The 25,841-nt window shown below is 40.1% G+C and overlaps 1 protein-coding gene and 1 long non-coding RNA gene across 8 annotated transcripts in view; both read left to right on the top strand.

The window, feature by feature from the left end:
* Nucleotides 1–25,841, top strand: part of LOC131948028 (neuron navigator 3) — a 142,373-nt gene that overhangs the window by 74,237 nt on the left and 42,295 nt on the right. For 3 of the 6 annotated variants that reach the window (XM_059309495.1, XM_059309492.1, XM_059309494.1), the window contains exons 9-14: nucleotides 346–591; nucleotides 1,331–1,357; nucleotides 6,677–8,364; nucleotides 14,149–14,201; nucleotides 15,757–15,780; nucleotides 16,243–16,317. In XM_059309495.1, the coding sequence (XP_059165478.1) occupies nucleotides 346–591; nucleotides 1,331–1,357; nucleotides 6,677–8,364; nucleotides 14,149–14,201; nucleotides 15,757–15,780; nucleotides 16,243–16,317 (2,113 nt within the window). The remainder of the gene's footprint in view (nucleotides 1–345; nucleotides 592–1,330; nucleotides 1,358–6,676; nucleotides 8,365–14,148; nucleotides 14,202–15,756; nucleotides 15,781–16,242; nucleotides 16,318–25,841) is intronic. The other 3 variants (XM_059309496.1, XM_059309497.1, XM_059309493.1) reach the window with 3 other exon arrangements.
* Nucleotides 11,229–13,880, top strand: LOC131948029 (uncharacterized). Of its 2 annotated transcripts, none has more exons than XR_009387950.1 (3): nucleotides 11,229–11,776; nucleotides 12,134–12,358; nucleotides 12,450–13,880. It is a non-coding gene; the product is annotated as an uncharacterized LOC131948029 (long non-coding RNA). The 2 variants fall into 2 exon arrangements; XR_009387951.1 differs by lacking the exon at nucleotides 11,229–11,776 and adding an exon at nucleotides 11,945–12,034.

Raw genomic sequence — 25,841 nt, 5'->3', positions numbered from 1 at the left:
TCTACATCCAGGTAAGCACTTAAGTAACTGTCCCAACTCTACATCCAGGTAAGCACTAAAGTAACTGTCCCAACTCTACATCCAGGTAAGCACTTAAGTAACTGTCCCAACTCTACATCCAGGTAAGCACTTAAGTAACTGTCCCAACTCTACATCCAGGTAAGCACTAAAGTAACTGTCCCAGACCTGATGAATTTCTCAGCTTTTTTTGCTAGTAAAAATAGAACTTATATGTAAGGTATATAAATCAATCTTTTATGTTCTTCAAGGATAAAAAGTCTATGTATACATTCATTACTATCCCAGTGTTAAGTGTATACCTTCATTTGTATTTTCTGCTTGCAGTGATGCTGACTATGCCTCAGAATCTGACACATATGATTACGTCTCGGGTTATATGTCTGATGGAGATATTCTAAAAAACAACCGCAATAATGTGAGCGGTGGAGGAGTGGATGAGTGGAGCAGTGGATATCTAAGTGAAGGTGGAGCTTCCTTGTACGCACGCAGACTGCAGCAGAGATTCCGTGAGGGCATGCAGGCAGTCAGAGAGTGTATGCAGAAAAGTAGTGGCCTTATGGATGATGACAGGTAACTTGTACATCGTATTGTTGCTGTCACTGAGTGTATGCAGAAAAGTAGTGGCATTATGGATGATGACAGGTAACTTTTACATCGTATTGTTGCTGTCACTGAGTGTATGCAGAAAAGTAGTGGCATTATGGATGATGACAGGTAACTTGTACATCGTATTGTTGCCTCACATTGAGATCATGGTCACAGCGCATAACACTAGTTCATTTGTTGGCTAATTAGGCTAGCCACTAGTTCATTTGTTGGCTAATTAGGCTAGCCACTAGTTCATTTGTTGGCTAATTAGGCTAGCCACTAGTTCATTTGTTGGCTAATTAGGCTAGCCACTAGTTCATTTGTTGGCTAATTAGGCTAGCCACTAGTTCATTTGTTGGCTAATTAGGCTAGTCACTAGTTTATTTGTTGGCTAATTAGGCTAGCCACTAGTTCATTTGTTGGCTAATTAAGCTAGCCACTAGTTCATTTGTTGGCTAATTAGGCTAGCCACTAGTTCATTTGTTGGCTAATTAGGCTAGCCACTAGTTCATTTGTTGGCGAATTAGGCTAGCCACTAGTTCATTTGTTGGCCAAATCAAGCTAGCCACTAGTTCATTTGTTGGCTAATTAGGCTAGTCACTAGTTTATTTGTTGGCTAGTCCACTAGTTCATCTGTAAATCATTTAAGCTAATCACTAGTTCACCTGAGAAAAATTAAGCAAGCATTTTAAAATCTATTTTATAACTGTTATTATTTCAGCTTCTTTAGACGCAGATTTTCTGTGCGGTAGGGAAAAATTACCATTTTGGTGTAGGGAAACTTAACCTCAGTTTTATTTGTAGGGAAATTTAACCTCACTTAACCTCACTTTGGTGTAGGGAAACTCATTTTGCGCTTGAAAAATGTATGAACTATTTTATAAAGGGGAGTAACTTCCATATTATGGAAATATCTCAGTAAAATTATTGAGAAATATCTCCTTTCTGTTATGGGATAAAATCTTAAGTTGTGGGAAATAGTTAAGTTTGCGGTAAACCATTTTTATTCACTTCTAACACAATCACAATTGTAATCTTTATAATTTTATCACCTGCTTTAATAAATATTTATTCTAGAAATAAATTAAAATCCTTTGCTGTTTACAAGCTATTTAAATTGCTTCTTCCAATTTGCTTAATGCTTTTGTCTATTATGCTTTGTCATGTGTTGAAAGTGTGAGCAAAACTTCAAACACTTCTAACAAACCTATTTCTTTCAAACTTGGCACATGTGTCAAGGCCCAATTGCACTGCAATGTACCATCAGATTTGACTTAATTGGAAGCCAGTTAATTTTTAAAGAATAAATTAGATTTTCCTATATGAAGTACTAATTTTATTGTTCTATTATACACACATTATTAGCCTTCATTCGGTGCACAATTATTTTAGTCATGCAATTCTATTATTTTAAAATTTGAACCACTATTTAACTAATTAAAAAAAAGAAAAGTGCAGGTCACTATATAATGTTATTAATACCTTTACAAAAATTTAAGAAGTGGCCCTTCCTTTTTTTAGTTAATTAAATAGTGTCATATCTAATATATATTTAAAGAAAATAAATCTTTATCTTTTTTTTTAGTACCTAGTTTCATACAAATTTTGTTATTATAACTTTGTTCTATTGATGTTTTAAATTTCTGTTTTAAACTGAACATTTTGGACTAATATGTTGATCTAATTAGTTGAATAAATAATACAATGTCTGACAAAAGAAGTTATCTGAAGTGCGGTAGTTGGACAAAAATTAATTGGGGGTGGGAAAGGAAAGCCTGACACCAGTGACGCCCCCTTCTCCTGAAGCACATCCACTGCCCTACCTGTACTAAATTGAAAGAGAGTCAGATAAACTTAGTCATTCCATCCTGGAAATTTTATGTGCCCCCCTCTCCCCACCATGTGGAGAAAAAATATATCTGAAAGTAACCCGGTAAAGACAGAAGGAAAGGTATATCACAATAAATACCCTGACAAAATCAAAATCCAAAATTGACAAGTTCAGGGAATTAGTCCAATTTTCTGATCTCTTCTCAAAACTCTAAAATAAAATCAAGTATCTTTATGAGAAGAAATCAAACATTTATGTTATAAATCAAACTCTATGTATAAGTAAATGTATACATTTACACATGTCAGGATGACCTTCTCAGTGCAAAACATTTAAACTGGTAGCTAGAAGAAAAGTTTATGGATTTTATTGGACTTCTCTGACAATGTGTGGTGACAGAGTGGGTTGGGGGGGGGGGGGGGGGTGGGGGGGGGGAGAGAAAGTATGACACCATTTTAAAAAGCTTTTTGTACATTTTAACAAAACATAATATCAAAATAACAACTGCTGAAACTAAGGTTTCAAGAAGAAAATATTGCAGTTTAGTTATTACCTTACTAAACATGCAAAGCCTACACATCTCTTACAACACACATCATGCATACCCTACACATAATACCCACACTGCACATCACTTACCCTACATATCACTTACCCTATACAATACACTTACCCTACACATCACACTTACCCTACATATCGCTTACCCTACACATCACACTTACCCTTCACATCACACTTACCCTACACATCACACTTACCCTATACATCACACTAACCCTACACATCACTTACCCTACACATCACTTACCCTACACATCACACTTACCCTACACATCACTTACCCCACACATCACACTTACCCCACACATCACACTTACCCTACACATCACACTTACCCTACACATCACTTACCCTACACATCACTTACCCTAACATCACTTACCCTACACATCACACTTACCCTACACATCACACTAACCCTACACATCACTTACCCTACACATCACTTACCCTACACATCACACTTACCCTACACATTACACTTGCCCTACACATCACACTTACCCTACACATCACTTACCCTACACATCACATTTACCCTACACATCACATTTACCCTACACATCACACTTACACTACACATCACACTTACCCTACACATCACTTACCCTACACATCACTTACCCTACACATCACTTACCCTACACATCACACTTACCCTACACATCACTTACCCTACACATCACACCCTACACATCACACTTACCCTACACATCACACTAACCCTTCACATCACTTACCCTACACATCACTTACCCTACACAACACACTAACCCTACACATCACTTACCCTACACATCACTTACCCCACACATCACACTTACCCTACACATCACACTTACCCTACACATCACACTTACCCTACACATTACACTTGCCCTACACATCACACTTACCCTACACATCACTTACCCTACACATCACATTTACCCTACACATCACATTTACCCTACACATCACACTTACCCTACACATCACTTACCCTACACATCACTTACCCTACACATCACACTTACCCTACACATCACTTACCCTACACATCACACCCTACACATCACACTTACCCTACACATCACACTAACCCTTCACATCACTTACCCTACACATCACTTACCCTACACATCACACTAACCCTACACATCACTTACCCTACACATCACTTACCCCACACATCACACTTACCCTACACATCACACTTACCCTACACATCACTTACCATACACATCACACTTACCCTACACATCACACTAACACTACACATCACACTAACACTACACATCACTTACCCTACACATCACTTACCCTACACATCACACTTACCCTACACATCACATTTACCCTACACATCACACTTACCCTACACATCACACTTACCCTACACATCACTTACCCTACACATCACTTACCCTACACATCACTTACCCTACACATCACTTACCCTACACATCACACTAACCCTACACATCACTTACCCTACACATCACTTACCCTACACATCACTTACCCCACACATCACACTTACCCTACACATCACACTTACCCTACACATCACTTACCATACACATCACACTTACCCTACACATCACACTAACACTACACATCACACTAACACTACACATCACTTACCCTACACATCACTTATCCTACACATCACACTTACCCTACACATCACATTTACCCTACACATCACACTTACCCTACACATCACTTACCCTACACATCACACTTACCCTACACATCACTTACCCTACACATCACACTTACCCTACACATCACTTACCCTACACATCACTTACCCTATACTTCACTTACCCTACACATCACTTACCCTACACATCACACTTACCCTACACATCACTTACCCTACACATCACACCCTACACATCACACTTACCCTACACATCACACTAACCCTTCACATCACTTACCCTACACATCACTTACCCTACACAACACACTAACCCTACACATCACTTACCCTACACATCACTTACCCCACACATCACACTTACCCTACACATCACACTTACCCTACTCATCACTCTCCCCTACACATCACTTACCCACAGATCACTTACTGGTAGTTCAATTTTTCGTATAGAGAGGTTAGCACCATCTACAACTAATCTGGTAAGCTGGTAGCTTAGTTTTTCTCGGAAATGTCGATTAGCGTGAAATTTTCATAGCTTAAAGATTATGAAAAAATATTCCATCCACGCGCAAGTGCAAGCAAACTCATATGAAACAATATGTTGGGTAAGCTCAATATCAGAGCATCACACTAATGTAGAGAAGATCTACATACTTGCTTTAAATTACTGAGCTTAAAACCCGGACATTGAATTTTTCTTGGGTAATTTATATATATATATATATATATATATATATATATATATATATATATATATATATATATATATATATATATATTGAGGAGCTAAAAATTTGAATGAACTTTATTATTCAAGATGTAAGAAGTGTTTAATAGCAGTAAATGTAAGAAATGACAACGCGTGTATTCATGTTAGAAGCGCCGTGTGAATATGGATATAAGCAGCAACGTGTTCTGCATTTAGCATGACGTCATGGGGGCCTCCGTAAAATTTGTCGGCCGGTCCCACCCGCCGCTCTATTGATCGGACGTAGATTTTTGGCCACGCTACACGGCCGTCGATGTCCGGCAGGTCCCGCATACAGACTTGTGTATTCACGAGCTCTGGGGTGATGTCATCGCGCTCAACTTGCTGTTTGTTGTACATAGAGCTAAACCTGCCGGCTCTCTGCTTGTGTCACGGCATCTTTTGCCGGTTAATGCTGCTCTAGTGGTGTGGATATCTAGCCGGCTAATGTTACTCTAGTGATGTGGATATCTAGCCGGCTAATGTTACTCTAGTGGTGTGGATATCTAGCCGGCTAATGCTGCTCTAGTGATGTGGATATCTAGCCGGCTAATGTTACTCTAGTGATGTGGATATCTAGCCGGCTAATGTTACTCTAGTGATGTGGATAACTAGCCGGCTAATGTTACTCTAGTGATGTGGATATCTAGCCGGCTAATGTTACTCTAGTGGTGTGGATATCTAGCCGGCTAATGCTACTCTAGTGATGTGGATATCTAGCCGGCTAATGCTGCTGTGGTTCAGTGGTGAAATAAGGACTGTAGATGATAGAAAGCTGTTGTGCTAGACATGCTACATCCCATGATGTAGTGTTGGCTCTGATAGAAAACAATTCCTGAGACACTGAATGATCTGAAAGCCTCGGGGAGTGAGCGAATGTTTCTTTTTGACAAGACCACGGAAACAATCTAGTGGTAAATGGTTGCTACCAGAACAACATAGAGAAAGGCCGCTCTGAGAGTGTAAACCCCAGACACCTAAAGAGGGGTCACCATTAACCCCGTGCACACCTTAAGAGGGGTCAGCATGAACCCTCCAGACACCTTAAGTGGATACCTTCCACCCCCAGGGTACATGTTTTCATGTGTATCTTATAGCTCTGTCATTTTATCTTTTCATTTTCTAATTTGATTTTATATTGAAAAAAATGTAAACATTAGATAGCCGGCATACGTTGCTATTTACATTGTCAACATTGTAATTGTATTTTACCAATATAATGTTTGTACATGATTTAAAATAAATTTTAATGACATTTTTTTCCCCATTTCAGTTTTGATGACAGCAGCTCCATTAGCAGCGGTGAGATCAGTGACACCATTGCTGAGATGAGCACTGACGAGAACCTGACGGGCTCCTCACAGGGGGCCCTGTCTGACAACCCATACAACAGTTTAAAGAGGGCCCCAAAAGACATCCTCAGTTGTTTCACTAACAATGGAGGCATGGGAGGCCACTCTAGTCTGGTGGGCAAGAGAGTGCCCAATCTGGGCACCAGTGCCTTCATGGGGTCGGACTACAACAGCGAGCCTTGTGGACCCTGGGGCAGGAAGTACTCACTCAGTCCTGGGAAGTACCTTAGCAACGACCCTAACAAGTACCTTAGTAATGACCCAAATAAACTTTTAAGCAGTGACCCCAGCGACTATGGCTGGCCATCATCTAGAAGTGATGGAGGTTATAGTTCATTGAGGAAAATGTCCAATGGCAGCAACCCTGACTACGCCTACTACTCAGAGGGAGATTATGACTCCCCCCACAGGGCGTACTCCCCAGGGTCAGGCAGGAAGAGAGACACAGAGACCAACACAGACCAGTCGCACCTGCTAGAGGCCAGCATGAGGCGGCTCCAGACAGGCCGGGGCAACAACACCTCCCTGAGTACCAGCCCGGGCTCACAGTTTGGCTACAGGAGGCCACTCAGCAACACTAGCAACTCCTCGGGGGGCAGCAGCAAAAGTCTGGCTGGCTCCAAGGGTCAGGGCTCATCCGCTGTGGGCAGCCGTTTAGCCAAGCATGGTGTTGACACTGGCCAGCGGCCATTACAAGACCTGATGCTGCCCCGCCCAGCCAGCGCCTCAGGGAAGCCGCTGAACCCTGACCTGGCCATGATGGAGGGCTACAGCTCCTCCACACTGGACAGGAAAAAGAAAAATGGCGGCTTGACATCCAGCAAGTCCACAGGATGTACTCAAACAGAATGTCAGTCCGGCTCACTTGGTCGACGCAGACTTTTTGGAAGCAAAGGAAGCTTAAGCAAATCTCCCCAGGGAGAGCAATCCAGTCCAACAATGCTTGGAGGGACAATCATATCTAATCCCCACGCAACCTATGGCCGTGAGCATCAGACCAGCCACTATGTCAACTTGCAGGAGCTGCAGGCCAGAATGCCTGGATCAAATTATGTGCCCTTGGAATTTGCCTCAAGCCCCAGAAATTCTGGAAGTCCTGCAATGGGAAGTATGTGGCTGAAATCTTCTACCTCCAGTAATGGGGTGGGTCTGCCACCACCTCTCCCACCACACCATCCCTTCCACGCCCACGCCATGTCAGACTCTGAAACCATTGAGTCACTGGCCCACCAGGCCCGGGCCACTGCCAGAATGCTGGCCCATCATGCAGATATGCTCCCACCCCCACTTCCTGGCTCCTCCCCCTCTTCATCCAACCACTGTCTCCATCGCTCCAACAGCATCAAGTCAGACAGCGCTTACTGTAGCACTAAACATTCCTCATTCAACGAGGATCTGCCCCGCACCGGGTCCTTCACCCAGCTAGCTAGTCCACAGTGCCACACTGTACCTGCCTCTCCTACTTTAAGTCACTCGTCTAGATTCACTTATCCCATGGCTTATGGTCCAACTTTTCTCCCAGGGCCCTGCATGGTGCGCTCCAGCACCCAGTCTAGCCTACCCTACTCTGGTCTGGGCAAGAGAACCAGTCGAGAAGAAGATGATAGTCGTAAGTGTTCATGCACTTACCTTTCATGCCCTCATTGTATCTGCCCTCATATTGTTTCTGCCCTCTTTGTTTCCATTTCCTGTCTACCCAGAGTTCAGTGTGGATGTTTGGCCTATGAGTTGTTTCTTTGGTTCATTTCCTTGTTTATTGGCTAATCATTTTTTCTATCAGTATTTTAATTCATTAAATTAATTGCTCCAATGTGAATTTAGCATGCAAAAATTAATGTCCAGAATTTGACAATGACAATCAAATCTTTAAAATGCCAGATCTACTTGTATCAAATATCAAATTTACTACTTGTATCAATTTAAACATATAATAAAAAGTTTACTAAGTTAAATATATTAAATAATTAAAACAATGTAGTGACATACTAGTTTAAACTGACACAAAAATCAAGGGAAAGCTAGCTGATTTAATAAGCAACCTTTGGTTTCCCATAATGAATAAAGGGAAAGAAAAATTGCATGAGCATATAGTGTTATTTAATTTATGGTTACCTCCCATTCTTTGCAATACCTTAACCAAATAAATAAAGACAGTTTTAAATAGATTAACTTTATTTTAAATTTGAGACACAGTTATTTAATTTAAAATACATTCTTATTAAAAAAAAATAATCCACACATTTTGTTTTTGACAAGATCAAATTAGTTCCCAAAGTTTATTTCTTTAATGCTAGACTGCCGTCAAGACAAAAATCAGAATATTCTGTGGGAGTTAAATCAAAATAGTGCTGTATTTGATATTTAATCTTCTACATATTTAGCAATAGGCTAATACATCTTATTAATTTGCTAGATAAAGTTTAACAATAACTTATTAAATTAAATCATGTAGATGTTCAGCTAATGTTTATATGAAGTTATCTTATGCAGTTGAAGGCTTTGTTTATAGGGTAATTTGTGGATTATAAAGTATTTGGTGGACTGTGTAGGGTGTACTGTGTAGGTCATTGGTGGAGTGTGTAGGGTGGACAGTGTAGGGTGGAGTGTGTAGGGTGGAGTGTGTAGGGTGGACTGTGTAGGGTGGAGTGTGTAGGGTGGACTGTGTAGGGTGGACTGTGTAGGGTGGAGTGTGTAGGGTGGAGTGTGTAGGGTGGATTGTGTAGGGTGGACTGTGTAGGGTGGACTGTGTAGGGTGGATTGTGTAGGGTGGACTGTGTAGGGTGGACAGTGTAGGGTGGACTGTGTAGGGTGGACTATGTTTGACTAACCTGAGTTGATAAATGTTTAGTGTTGATTTAACTCACATTTCTTTTATTCTGCATGTTTGAGAAGTTCCTTGTCTCTGCCTGTCAGTTGTAGACACAGTCTGATATAGTCAATTAAATACCTTTAGCCCCAGTCTGATATAGCCAAATTAATACCTTTAGCCCCAGTCTGATATAGTCAATTAAATACCTTTAGCCCCAGTCTGATATAGTCAATTAAATACCTTTAGCCCCAGTCTGATATAGCCAAATTAATACCTTTAGCCCCAGTCTGATATAGTCAAATACCTTTTGCCCCAGTCTGATATAGAAGATAAATACACTCAGCCCTGGTCTAATATACTCAGATAAATACATGTAACCCCAGTCTGATACAGTCAAATCTGATAAATACCTTTTTTTTAAAATTTAAAGCATTATTACTGTAAACAAAACTAAAATAAATTGGAAGAAATCTGCTGTTTATAGGATGACCAATAGAAATCTGCTGTTTGTAAAATGACCAATAGAAATCTGCTGTTTGTAGGATGACCAATAGAAATCTGCTGTTTGTAGGATGACCAATAGAAATCTGCTGTTTGTAGGATGACCAATAGAAATCTGCTGTTTGTAGGATGACCAATAGAAATCTGCTGTTTGTAGAATTGCCAAACAGATTTTAAACTTAAAAAAATGCATTTTTTTAGTTGCATGTCATGGCATGATCAGCATGTTCTGTCCTTCATTTAGTTTGAGCCTTAGCTCATAGTTTAAGCCTAAGCTCATAGTTTAAGCCTTAGCTCATAGTTTAAGCCTTAGCTCATAGTTTAAGCCTAAGCTCATAGTTTAAGCCTTAGCTCATAGTTTAAGGCTTAGCTCATAGTTTAAGCCTAAGCTCATAGTTTAAGCCTTAGCTCATAGTTTAAGCCTTAGCTCATAGTTTAAGCCTTAGCTCATAGTTTAAGCCTCAGCTCATAGTTTAAGCCTTAGCTCATAGTTTAAGCCTCAGCTCATAGTTAAAGCCTTAGCTCATAGTTTAAGCCTTAGCTCATAGTTTAAGCCTTAGTGGTTGAAAATTTCATGCTGTTGCCATGTTGATGGCAGCCATTTGGATTTTTTTTACAATTTTAATATTGAAATAACTTTCTTACTTAATATAAAAATTGATCAAAATTGTCTCTAGTTTTTCTGTAAACATATACCAACAAATCTGATAGGACACATTTTTAAAAAATTTGTATGGTTTTTCTTTTAGTTAAAATTATACATTTTGTGCACAAATGTCGATTTTTAAAAAATTGATTTTCAGAATTTTTTTTTTGTAAAAAACACAAGTATTTAAAATTTGAAATTGTAATCAATAACAATTGTTACCAACACCTATCTCTGTAATACTGCAAGGTTTTATTGAATTCGCACAAGCCATCTTTTAGTTTATTTCAACTCTTGGATTAGGTAAACATAATCCAAGTGGGCCACCATCACCATGGCAACGGCATGAAATTTTCTGCAAATTTTTAGTTTTATAGACTTAACTCTTTGAGTCATAACTGTTTGCTAAATATTATAGCATTAGGTTTAGAAAAAAGCATTTTGGTTATTTTGGTTATCATCACCGGCCCATACCCTTAAGGGGCTACAACACCGTACTCAGCTTGATTTTTTATTTTATTTTTATTTTTTTTTCGATTTTTTTTTATTTTTTATTTCTATACATTAACATCTTATTTACCTAATGCCGTTATCGTTTTAACTGTAAATTGACATTTTCATACATATTTGTGCATTTGAAGAAGGTGTGTGTGCCTGGAAAAATATAAATTTACGGAAAAATGGCCTCCATAAACATGCCTGTCGATTCTTAACTAAGCGACCTAGCATAGCAAGCCGTATATCAGAATGACCGGCTTGCAATTGCTCATTTAAATAACCTAAATACATTGACCTAGTTTTAAATACTAAAATAGAAATCGCGAGGTGAATGCATGATGGAAATAAGAAAAGCTGTATTCCCATTGGTTACCAGGCGAAGCCATGTTGTAAGTTACTAAAATTAGCTCATGTCAAGGCGACATATGACCGAAATGTAAGCGGTTGCCGAGATACCGGCTATTATTTTGCTCAGCGCATGACTTCCTTTACTCGACATCTGCGAACCTGAGTGCTTCTTTTTTATCAAATAAGTGCACATTTTTTGTTTGTTGGCTTCTTTTTACGGTAAGATTTGATTTAATTACTATTTTACTGAAATTATTTTCTAAAATATAGTTATTAATTGTATTTTCATCAATAAACTTGGACTATTATTCCTTATCGATAATGAGTCGTTCTAGATCTAGATCTCGAATCTAGATCTATTCTAGATCTAGAACTAGAAATCTAGATCTAGATTTAGATCTAGATTGGAGATTCTAAATCTAAAACCTAGATCAAGATCTAGAAGTAGAATTTAGATTCTAGTCCAGATCTATATAGGTAAATATGAGTCTATAAATACAAACAATAGTTTATAATAGAATAATAGATAGATCTAGAAATAACAATATGCCTTATTATTTTTAAATATTTTTACAGTCAATGCCTGAAGTCTCAAAGCTAGTGCTGCCAAGCTTGCTAGGGTTGATGCACATCACTTGGGACTGCACAGATGCACTAGATGCACCTACAGTACCTGCATCTCAGTGCACATGCATCGGTTGCAGCTACACTACTTCCACCAACCATCGCAAAGAAAATTTAGTGCTTCTGCAGTCTAATCGCCGTAATGCACTGAGTGGATAGATTGGAAGTCTTACGCAGGTATTAGGATTTGTCAAACTTGTTTGAATTCTTGAAATCACTCTGATAGCTAGAATGTATAGATCAGTATATTGTCTCAATCTCATTTCAGCAGCTGAAAAAATCTCCAGACCTACTTCAAGAAGGCAGTTTCAAGTAAGACTGGCAGTACAGGGAACTGAGGTGGAAAGTTGGAGCTCCTTCTAATCATGTCCCTTTGACAGATGAAAGGACACACACCAGGATTGACAGACAGGGAAAACCTCCTGGTGCTTCTGGCAAATGTGTCATGGTACATAATTCAACACCGCTATCTCACAAAGGTTCATCATTCATCTTAGAACATGTTGCCAAAGCTGTCCAAAATGTTTATTAGCAACTGACGACAAATGCCATATTGAGCAGTTGCATGATAGATTCAACCCAAATGAAAGTCTTTCTGCATGCATCTAGGCATATGGCCCCAATCATGGGATTACATGACAGTTAGTAATACTGAAAGATGGCTGTTATTTCACCCATAGCCCAACAGAAACTAGTTCAGGCTGAAGGCAGATCATCATATTTTTCTTCGGCTTTCTAAATAGAGAATGATTAGGCCTACTGTAACTATTTTGTTTTTGTAATGTTAGTAATATGCAAATGTTTTCAGAGTTGTATACTGTACCTCTATGTAGCTATTTTGTAAGCTAATTCAATTTTTTTGTAAATTTTACTTGACCTGTTTTGAAGTTTTTTGTTCAGGGGTACATTTATAAAACCTGATTTACAAGAATAATTACTCCTTAATTTCAGAAACCAAATGATAATAGTAACTTCTGTACATACTAAAACTATTTAATAAGCTTTTACTAGGATATTATTTGATTTAAAAGCTTTTATTAATTTTTAAAATATTTTTGATAACTCTTATTTACAATTTATTTTTAGGGGGTGCACCTCATTAAACCTAATTACCAAGACTAATTATTGCTTGATTTGATTGAAACTTTGATTATAGTATCTTGTATACATTGCTTAAACTATATGATAAGCTTTTGATAAGATATAAAGAGTGTTTAACAGTTTTTTTTCATTTTCAAACACGTTTTCCCCTTTTTCTCACAATTTTGTTTTTTTACCAGTTTTAAAACTTCAAAATTATGATCTCAAATACTGTCTATTAGATTTCAATGAAATTTGTACAGTAGAAACACAACATAATTACTGTTAGAGTAATAGAGACTTTTTTAGGTTATCTTGAGTAGTTTTGTTTTTAGAGAATTTCAAAGTTGATTTCATGGTTAATATTTTAATCTAAAAACAAAAAATTTGTAACTTAAACATTTTGTCATATATTCAAAAAGTCTCTCTATTCTCCTGTTAGGAATCCTCTCCTTTATTTAAATTAGAAGTTTTAAGTCAATACATTAAATGGTTATTGAGTTAAACAGATTGAAGCATGATATGTCTAAATCATTTATTTCTGTATTTTTTAATCGGCTAACGCTGAAGACACATTCACATTGGTCTAAAAGTATATAAAATATCTTTATAACTGCAATACATGTGTTTGTTTTCTTAAAAAAAATTTTTTTGTAAATTTTTGTATGTACGGTGTAGTGCCCCCTTAATTTGAATAATTTTGAAATTCAACTTATTTAAGTAAAAATTCTAGATGTAAAAAATGTAAATGATTTAAATCTAAAGTTACTTAACACCATACTAAAAAAGCTTTTATAAAAACCAAGTTGGTGAGAATTTAGGTAAATTTATTTGAAATGTTTTGATTTTGTAGGTCCATGCATTTAATTCTAGTTGTATTTTTACAGTTCATGGGTCCAATCTATCGCTTGTATCAAGCTCATCATCTGTCTATTCATCTGTAAGTTTGTAGTGCTGACATTTGTTTATTATATAGTCAAATAGCAACTATTTAATTATTGCTGATATTTATTTATAATGTAGTCAAATACCAACTATTTAATTATAAATAATATAGTCGAATAGTGAGAATTTATAATAAAGTCTTATAGTCACAATTTAATGATTGCTGCAAGATATTTATAATATCGTCTTATAGTGGCAATTTAATTTTTGCTACAAGATTTTAATAATGTCGTCTAATTATAATATAGTCTGTTAAAATGTAATGGTATCCCAAACAGAGGCGTAGCTAGGGGAGGGCGGGTGGGGCGGCCGCCCTGGCGCCGATCCTAAGGGGGCGCCAAAAGGGGTAGAGAAATTAATTTGAAAGCTCATTTTAAGCTGAAGTATCGAATTATACACTATCAAAACTACGAAAAATAAACGGCTACAAGGCTTCACATACTGATTTAACAACCTTGTGACACAGAAAAAACATTGTTACAGGATGGTAATAAGAAGCTCCACAAACCTTTCCAACTGGGGGTGGGGAGTTTTTTCACAGACAGGAATAACTATTTATAGAAATAGGGGGGGGGGCGCAAAATTGATAGTCTGCCCCGGGCGCCGAATTAGGTTGCTACGCCTCTGATCCCAAAAAAAGAAAACCTCAACTGCTTTGAATAAAAATAAATTGTATGACTGACAAAAAATAAATTGTATTAAGTTACCTCTAATTGAATTTATGACTGACTATAAATATAATTTAATAATGTCACTGTAATTAAAGTTATCACTGATGAAAAATAAAATTATATTAAGCCACCTGTAGTGAAATTTATGACTGACAAAAATAGAATTATATTAAGTCATATATATTGTTAAATTTATGACTGACAAAAATAGAATTATATTAAGTCACATATAGTGAAATTTATGACTGACAAAAATAGAATTATATTAAGTCACATGTAGTGAAATTTATGACTGACAAAAATAGAATTATATTAAGTCACATATATAGAAATTTGTGACTGACAAAAATGTAATTATATTATGTCACATATAGCGAAATTTATGACTGACAAAAATAGAATTATATTAAGTCAGATATAGTAAAAATTGTGACTGACAAAAATATAATTATATTAAGTCACATGTAGTTAAATTTATGACTGATAAAAATATAATTATATTTAGTCACATATAGTGAAATTTATGACTGACAAAAATAGAATTATATTAAGTCACATATAGTGAAATTTGTGACTGACAAAAATAGAATTATATTAAGTCACATATAGTTAAATTTATGACTGACAAAAATATAATTATATTAAGTCACATATAGTTAAATTTATGACTGACAAAAATATAATTATATTAAGTCACATATAGTGAAATTTATGACTGACAAAAATAGAATTATATTAAGTCACATATAGTGAAATTTGTGACTGACAAAAATAGAATTATATTAAGTCACATATAGTTAAATTTATGACTGACAAAAATATAATTATATTAAGTCACATATAGTGAAATTTATGACTGACAAATATTTTTTTCGCCAGGCTGAAGACAGACATGCACATGAGGTAAAACATTTTTTGTCTTCCACTTTTTTGTGTATTAACAAATGATCATCCTGTTTAAAGTGATATAACAAGTACAATTATATATAGCAGGTGATTTAATGTGCAATCATATATAACATGTGATTTGATGAGTATATTCATACATAGCAGGTGATTTGATGTATATATTCATATATAGCAGGTAATTTGATGAGAATATTCATATATAGCAGGCGATTTTACAAGTGCAAAAAACTACATAGCAGGCGATCTAATGTCATCATTTAAGAAATATTATTTTATTTCAATTTAGGTTAAAAAAGAAATATCATTTTATTTCAATTTAGCTTAAAAAAGAAATATCATTTTATTTCAATTTAGGTTAAAAAAAGAAATATCATTAATTTCAATTTAGGTTAAAAAAGAAATATCATTAATTTCAATTCACGTTAAAAAAGAAATATCATTTTTTTCCCATTTCAGGTTCGCAAACTAAAGCGTGACCTGATGATAGCTCAAGAGAAGGTCCAAAAACTGACCAACCAGCTGTGCACAAATGTAAGTTTTACTTTCATACACCCCAGGTTTTTCTAGTCAGTTCTACTATTGTTATTGTTTCTTGTCATGCCATGTGTTAGAGTTAGAAAGTGTGACAACACATTTGTACATTTAAAACATTTTATAACTGAGATTTAGCACTTCTTTCCTTGAAACAAAACTGGCCAATGTACCTGGTTGGGCTAACATTTCAGTATTAAATTATAATCAATGTTTTTGGCAGAATCAACTAGTAAGCAAAAAAACCAGTTTTATAATGACATTTTGTCTGGTTATATCCCTTTAAAATTTTAACATTTGTAGGTTGTAATGTGAGCTGAATAGTGGATGTCATTATAATCTGAATCTTCAATTATGTTTTTGGTATAGTGGGGGAAAGTCTGATGCTATTAATGCATTTTAATGACACAAATTATTGTGATCTTTCTATGCTCTTTAGGTCTTTATTATATATTTTTCTTTAGGTCTGTTATATTTTTTTAACATTTACGATTCTATGATTTAAAAACCTTCAAGCTTTTCTTTCATAATAACATATATCATATCATTCATGATAACCTATATAATCTTTTATGAGAACATATATATATATATATCTTTCATGATAACATACATAATATCTTTCATGATAACATACATATCTTTCATGATAACATGTTTCTTTCATGATAACATATATAATATCTTTCATGATAACATATAATATAATATCTTTCATGATCATATATACTATATTTTTTATTTCAACATATATAATATCTTTCATGATAACATATAATATTGTTCATGATAACATATATATCTTTCATGATAACACATATAATATCTTTCATGATAACATATAATATCTTATTCTCCTTTTAACCATCCAGAATCGCACCACATGCTCCCCTCTCTATCCATATTATATCCTCAATTCAATCATCCAGTAGGCTTTATCATTTTGTTATCTCCTATATTATATCCTATATTATATTTTCTCACATAAATCCGAAATCCTTAGTTTTTATCCTCTAATTATATCCTCTCTTTTAGTGCCCTATTATATCATACACCATTACATCATACACCATTACATCATACACCATTATATCATACACCATTATATCATACACCATTATATCATACACCATTACATTCCATTTCTAATCCTCCCGTTAAATCATCCCTTTAAATCCTCCCTTATATAATCCACCATTCCTTTCCCCCATTAAATCCCCCCCCCCCATCTACTATGTGATGGTGTTAGCTACACTGTAACACAATCTTTACTCACACATCAACTGACACCTGGTGAGTGATTGACATATTGAAGCAACCATCGTAATATTGAACACTTATCCACCGACGTAAAACCCATCCCAAAGGGAAGCTATCTTTTTAAATAAGCCATGAGTGGCTTCCCCTCCATCATGTTACTCCCGCCTTACCTCCCTTGCTTATCAGGTCCTGGCCCGTGTCTTATCATTTCTACCTAAGCTATTTCCTACCTTAGTATCTCCTGGCTCCTCGTTTATCTTAGAACTTTATTACATCAGTTTTATCTAAGGCAACTTCCTTGGTAGGAATAGCGCCAAGTGCTCGCAACTCTACATGCTGACTCCCCTAATAGCCGGCCTGAGTGGGGAATGAAAGACAACGCTACATTAAGTTGAAAAGCTACTTAACGTTTGTTCTTCCTGTAATGGTGGCCACATCAACAGCTCGCACTAACTAGTTTTGTATTGTACGCGAACCTAACACAACAAAATATTTGAACGAAACAGTTTTAATGAGCCCGTTCGATGTGTAGAGGATAGCTTCGTGGACTGGGTGGGAGGGGGAGAGAGCTTGTCAAAGGGTGATACAGTAGGTTTCTGCTGGTGGTCAAATGGTGATACAGTAGGTTTGTGATAATCGTTTCCACCCGAACCCTACTGTATCACCCTTTGACCACCCGACACCTACTGTATCACCCTTTGACCACCAGAAACCTACTGTATCACCCTTTGACCACCAGAAACCTACTGCATCACCCTTTGACCACCGGCAGAAACCTACTGTATCACCCATTGACCACCAGAAACCTACTGTATCACCCTTTGACCACCCGAAGCCTACTGCATCACCCTTTGACCACCAGAAACATACTGTATCACCCTTTGACCACCCGAAGCCTACTGTATCACCCTTTGACCACCAGAAACATACTGTATCACCCTTTGACCACCAGAAACCTACTGTATCACCCTTTGACCACCAGCAGAAACCTACTGTATCACCCTTTGACCACCAGAAACCTACTGTATCACCCTTTGACCACCAGCAGAAACCTACTGTATCACCCATTGACCACCAGAAACTTGTATCACCCATTGACCAGCAGAAACCTACTGTATCACCCTTTGACCACCAGAAACATACTGTATCACCCTTTGACCACCAGAAACCTACTTTATCACCCTTTGACCACCCGAAGCCTACTGCATCACTCTTTGACCACCAGAAACCAGAAACATTTGTTGGGTGGCGGGGGCTGGTGGGCTCATATGTTGGGTGGTGGGGGCTGGTGGGCTCATATGTTGGGTGGTGGGGGCTGGTGGACTCATATGTTGGGTGGTGGGGGCTGGTGGGCTCATATGTTGGGTGGTGGGGGCTGGTGGGCTCATATGTTGGGTGGTGGGGGCTGGTGGGCTCATATGTTGGGTGGTGGGGGCTGGTGGGCTCATATGTTGGGTGGTGGGGGCTGGTGGGCTCATATGTTGGTGGTGGGGGCTGGTGGGCTCATATGTTGGGTGGTGGGGGCTGGTGGGCTCATATGTTGGGTGGTGGGGGCTGGTGGGCTCATATGTTGGGTGGTGGGGGATTGTGGGCTCATATGTTGGGTGGTGGGGGCTGGTGGGCTCATATGTTGGGTAGTGGGGGCTGGTGGGCTCATATGTTGGGTGGTGTGGGGGATTGTGGGCTCATATGTTGGGGGGTGGGGGCTGGTGGGCTCATATGTTGGGGGGTGGGGGCTGGTGGGCTCATATGTTGGTGGTGGGGGCTGGTGGGCTCATATGTTGGGTGGTGGGGGCTGGTGGGCTCATATGTTGGGTGGTGGGGGCTGGTGGGCTCATATGTTGGTGGTGGGGGCTGGTGGGCTCATATGTTGGGTGGTGGGGGCTGGTGGGCTCATATGTTGGGTGGTGGGGGCTGGTGGGCTCATATGTTGGGTGGTGGGGGCTGGTGGGCTCATATGTTGGTGGTGGGGGCTGGTGGGCTCATATGTTGGGTGGTGGGGGGCTGGTGGGCTCATATGTTGGGTGGTGGGGGCTGGTGGGCTCATATGTTGGTGGTGGGGGCTGGTGGGCTCATATGTTGGGTGGTGGGGGCTGGTGGGCTCATATGTTGGGTGGTGGGGGCTGGTGGGCTCATATGTTGGTGGTGGGGGCTGGTGGGCTCATATGTTGGGTGGTGGGGGCTGGTGGGCTCATATGTTGGGTGGTGGGGGCTGGTGGGCTCATATGTTGGGTGGTGGGGGCTGGTGGGCTCATATGTTGGTGGTGGGGGCTGGTGGGCTCATATGTTGGGTGGTGGGGGGCTGGTGGGCTCATATGTTGGGTGGTGGGGACTGGTGGGCTCATATGTTGGGTGGTGGGGGCTGGTGGGCTCATATGTTGGTGGTGGGGGATTGTGGGCTCATATGTTGGCTGGTGGGGGATTGTGGGCTCATATGTTGGGGGGTGGGGGCTGGTGGGCTCATATGTTGGGTGGTGGGGGCTGGTGGGCTCATATGTTGGGTGGTGGGGGCTGGTGGGCTCATATGTTGGGTGGTGGGGGCTGGTGGGCTCATATGTTGGGTGGTGGGGACTGGTGGGCTCATATGTTGGGTGGTGGGGGCTGGTGGGCTCATATGTTGGGTGGTGGGGACTGGTGGGCTCATATGTTGGGTGGTGGGGGCTGGTGGGCTCATATGTTGGGTGGTGTGGGCTGGTGGGCTCATATGTTGGGTGGTGGGGGCTGGTGGGCTCATATGTTGGCTGGTGGGGGATTGTGGGCTCATATGTTGGGGGGTGGGGGCTGGTGGGCTCATATGTTGGCTGGTGTGGGCTGGTGGGCTCATATGTTGGCTCGTGGGGGCTGGTGGGCTCATATGTTGGGTGGTGTGGGGGATTGTGGGCTCATATGTTGGGTGGCGGGGGCTGGTGGGCTCATATGTTGGGTGGTGGGGGCTGGTGGGCTCATATGTTGGGTGGTGGGGGCTGGTGGGCTCATATGTTGGGTGGTGGGGGCTGGTGGGCTCATATGTTGGGTGGTGGGGGCTGGTGGGCTCATATGTTGGGTGGTGGGGGCTGGTGGGCTCATATGTTGGCTGGTGGGGGCTGGTGGGCTCATATGTTGGGTGGTGGGGGCTGGTGGGCTCATATGTTGAGTGGTGGGGGCTGGTGGGCTCATATGTTGGGTGGTGGGGGCTGGTGGGCTCATATGTTGGGTGGTGGGGGCTGGTGGGCTCATATGTTGGGTGGTGGGGGCTGGTGGGCTCATATGTTGGGTGGTGGGGGCTGGTGGGCTCATATGTTGGGTGGTGGGGGCTGGTGGGCTCATATGTTGGGTGGTGGGGGCTGATGGGCTCATATGTTGGGTGGTGGGGGCTGGTGGGCACATATGTTGGGTGGTGGGGGCTGGTGGGCTCATATGTTGGGTGGTGGGGGCTGGTGGGCTCATATGTTGGGTGGTGGGGGCTGGTGGGCTCATATGTTGGGTGGTGGGGGCTGGTGGGCTCATATGTTGGTGGTGGGGGCTGGTGGGCTCATATGTTGGGTGGTGGGGGCTGGTGGGCTCATATGTTGGGTGGTGGGGGCTGGTGGGCTCATATGATAGGTGGTGGGGGCTGGTGGGCTCATATGTTGGGTGGTGGGGGCTGATGGGCTCATATGTTGGTGGTGGGGGCTGGTGGGCTCATATGTTGGGTGGTGGGGGCTGGTGGGCTCATATGTTGGGTGGTGGGGGCTGGTGGGCTCATATGTTGGGTGGTGGGGGCTGGTGGGCTCATATGTTGAGTGGTGGGGGCTGGTGGGCTCATATGTTGGGTGGTGGGGGCTGGTGGGCTCATATGTTGGGTAGTGGGGGCTGGTGGGGGCTGGTGGGCTCATATGTTGGGTGGTGGGGGCTGGTGGGCTCATATGTTGGGTGGTGGGGGCTGGTGGGCTCATATGTTGGGTGGTGGGGGCTGGTGGGCTCATATGTTGGGGGGTGGGGGCTGGTGGGCTCATATGTTGGCTGGTGGGGGCTGGTGTGGGCTGGTGGGCTCATATGTTGGGTGGTGGGGGCTGGTGGGCTCATATGTTGGGGGTGGGGGCTGGTGGGCTCATATGTTGGGGGTGGGGGCTGGTGGGCTCATATGTTGGGTGGTGGGGGCTGGTGGGACGAGAGTTGTTAGACAATTTATTTTATGCTGCCTTGTTTACGTAAACATACTGCCCGCTTTGGGTAGCATGATGGAGGGGGGGGGGAGAGATGACGAGTCCCTGGTTAGAGGAAGTGAGGTCATAGTTGGGTAAGGTCATGGAGGGGGGAGGGTTCTGGATACTGTGTTTGAGGTCATGGTAAAATAGGTTGTCAAATTTCTATGGTGGTTAGGTACTGGTCAGAGGGAGGTGATTGTTCCAATGAAGTGAGGTCATATAGGGAGGGTGTTCTATGGAGGTGAGGTCTATGGCGAGGGTGGGGTCCTATTCAGATGGGGGGGGGGGGGGGTTGTGAATTCTTGGTCAGAGAGGGGGTCATGGTTGTTGGGTAGTTCGGTGTTTATAAGAAATATTTTTGAGACGCATTTACATGTAAGCTTACAGGTCCAGGAGATAAATATATTGAGATGTTATTTAAGTTCTTATCTTTAAATAAACCGGTAGTGATCTCCCCTAAACTTTCTCGAATATTCTTATATAAAACAACAGGGGATGGTAACTGGGAATATAGTTATGATTTTTAATCCATTTTAAATACTTAAACTTTTAAAAATAGAATAGAATCTCATAAAAAAAACATTGCGCACCAAGCAAACGCCGAATAAAAACGCGTATAATAGTGCGCAATATTAATTATTATTAGTACTTTAAAAATTTACATTAGTTTTTTGAGAAATCGGAAGTAGCGTAAATTACTACTTCCAGTCAACGGAAATTACTCAAAATTTAACAGAAGGTAGAGAATTAGATCTTTTACTTACATGTGAAATTTCATTTATCTATCTGAAATAGTACTCAAGTTATAGGCTTTTGAAAAATTCAAAGTAGGAAAAGTACCACTTCCGGTTATCGGAAATCGCTCAAAAGTTGATACGGATCTACGATTTTGATAAAATACTTATATATGAAATTTCATCAACCTAGCTGTAACGGTACTCAAGTTATCGTGTTTACACACGGACAGACACACACACAGACACACACACACACAGACATACGGACAAGATTGCAAAATTATGTTTTTCCGTATCAGTGAGGTGTAAAACGTCGAGATTTGTAAAAATCTGGATTTTTTTTTTTTGCACGATTACAATACTTTCTCTATACTACGTATATACGAGAAAGTAAAAATGAGAGATTAAAATCATAAGTGAGACTAGTGTATGACATTTCTTGCGTGTATGACGCTGTAAATAGCTGACAAAGAATAAGGTTTGTTTTTTCCCTAAATGTAGGCCTACATTAGACAAAAGGAAATACAAAGTTAATGTTTTTCCCCTTAAATGTAGGCCTACTTTAGACAAATGCAAATACAAAGTTAATTTTTTCCCCCCTTTAAATGTAGACCTACATTAGATCAATGCAAATACAAATCTAACTTAGTTTATTTCTACAATTTTTTTCTCTGACTCGATTTAAAAAAAAAAAAAGAAGATTCCAAGTTCCCGCAATGTGAACATACTGAAAATAAGTTTCTAATACATGCGCTATCTGTACTCACCTTATAGCTACGCCAGAGGGAGGGGGCGCGCTGGGCGGCTCTTCCCTGGAATCCTGCTATCAATTCTTTAGGATCAGAATAAAGTAGAAATCGCGCCTTTTTAAACATGATTTTTTTCCACAGACCAATATGAATTGTGGTATGTTTTCCAAAGGATTGTGGTGTAGTATTAAACTGATTGTGGTGTTGTGGTGCAGTTCTAGCTATCGATTGGTTTCTTTAAGCTGCAACGTTTCGGTCAATTCAGTGTTATCACACCTGTAGGATTTTTTGGGTATAGTGGCTAGCAGTTGTATGATCAGAGTTTCTTCCAGGCATCTCTTCGGGGGGGCGAAGCCCCCCCGAAAAATTTTTACCGCCCCCCCCCCGAACGAAATGAAATTTATATAATTTATATATAAAATATATACTTTTAACAGTGTCCGCCCCCCCGAAGAAAGTTTACCGCCCCCCCGAAGATTTCAAGTGCCCCCCCGGAGAAAAAAGTCTGGAAGAAACACTGTGTATGATGTTATCACACCTGTAGGATTTTTTAGGTATAGTGGCTAGCAGTTGTATCATGTGTTTAGTGGCTAGCAGTTGTATCATGTGTTTAGTGGCTAGCAGTTGTATGACGTGTTTAGTGGCTAGCAGTTGTATGACGTGTTTAGTGGCTAGCAGTTGTATGACGTGTTTAGTGGCTAGCAGTTGTATGACGTGTTTAGTGGCTAGCAGTTGTATGACGTGTTTAGTGGCTAGCAGTTGTATGACGTGTTTAGTGGCTAGCAGTTGTATGACGTGTTTAGTGGCTAGCAGTTGTATGACGTGTTTAGTGGCTAGCAGTTGTATGACGTGTTTAGTGGCTAGCAGTTGTATGATGTGTTTAATGGCTAGCAGTTGTATGACGTGTTTAGTGGCTAGCAGTTGTATGATGTGTTTAGTTGCTAGCAGTTATATGATGTGTTTAGTGGCTAGCAGTTGTATGATGTGTTTAATGGCTAGCAGTTGTATGATGTGTTTAATGGCTAGCAGTTGTATGATGTGTTTAGTGGCTAGCAGTTGTACGATGTGTTTAGTGGCTAGCAGTTGTATGATGTGTTTAGTGGCTAGCAGTTGTATGATGTGTTTCGTTGCTAGCAGTTGTATGACGTGTTTAGTGGCTAGCAGTTGTATGATGTGTTTAGTGGCTAGCTGTTGTATGATGTGTTTAGTGGCAAGCAGTTGTTGTAAACTGGCTGAATGATGTATTAATTGGCTAAATGATGTGTTGAGTGGCCATTGTCTTTAGGTAGTATTTAGTGGTGTAGGAATTACTTTAGCTTGAACTTGTTCTATTTATATCAAAGTATGAATAACAAAAGAGACTAGACTTATCTGATAGGAAATTGTGTAGATGATCAAACTGTAATCAGTGCATCACTCTGCTGTACCTGCTCTATGATGGACCGCTGGTCTATGTATCAGATACGACGTGATAACCACGCCCAGTGGTATCAGAATTACACCTGCCCTGCATACAAGCAGGTAAGTCATTCAATGGAACCTGTGAAACACATCTCAATAGACACATAGAGTGACTTGAACTAGGACTTGCCAAATGCATCAAGTATCTATAGACACATGTTGTGACGTTAATTAGACACGTAGGTACGAACATATCATTCATGAATCGAATTTTAGATGAATCACACAAAGACAATAATAAACATAAACCACACCACCAACCTCACATAACCCACACACCAACCACCCTACCAACCACCCTCCCAACCACCCTCCCAACCACACATAACCCACATTACCAACCATCCTAAAAACCACTCATAACCCACATTACCAACCACCGTACCAACCAAACCATACTACCTATCAGACGGCAACCCACACCATCAATCTCGCACAAACCACACCACCAATCACAAACAAATCACACCACCAACCATTAATAAACTCACCACAAACCACCCGTAAATTACGCAACCAAGCAGGCATAACCCACATCACCAATCACTCGGCCAACAACAACCCAAAAACCACCCATAAACACCACCAACCACCCATAAACCACACCAACAACCACACATAAACAACACCACCAACCACCCATAAATCACACCAACAATGACACATAAACCACACCAACAATCACACACAATCAACAGCACCAACCACACATAAACAACACCACCAACCACAAATAAACCACACCAACAACCACACATAAACAACAGCACCAACCACACATAAACCACACCAACAACCAGACATGCTTGCATCATAACTGTACCTCGCAATCCCTGCTGTCAAGCTCATCAATAATCTCAATTTCATTTCAATACTGAGAAAATTTTAAATAAAAAAATCATGTATTATTTCCTCAACAACTGTAGCTAAAACTAAAATCATATTAGCGCGAAAGTAAGTCTAAAAATAGATCATTCTCCCGCTTTGCTGATTCGTTTTATGATGCGCCTCGGGCAGGCGATACACTAATACAAGTGCCATAACTCTGAAGCTACTTGTCTTAACTTCCTTACCCTGGTTAACTCCCGTGGCCTTTGTCTGCCACTGTTTACAACGTCCCAAGTGGGACTAGGTGTAGATGTTAACTACTA

This window comes from Physella acuta, unplaced genomic scaffold (assembly GCF_028476545.2).
Source record: "Physella acuta isolate Inbredline_101_S28 unplaced genomic scaffold, ASM2847654v3 ptg000621l, whole genome shotgun sequence".
Classification (NCBI taxonomy): Eukaryota; Metazoa; Mollusca; class Gastropoda; family Physidae; genus Physella; species Physella acuta.
Note: the sequence above shows the minus strand (reverse complement) of the source record. Positions and strands in the feature narration are given on the sequence as shown.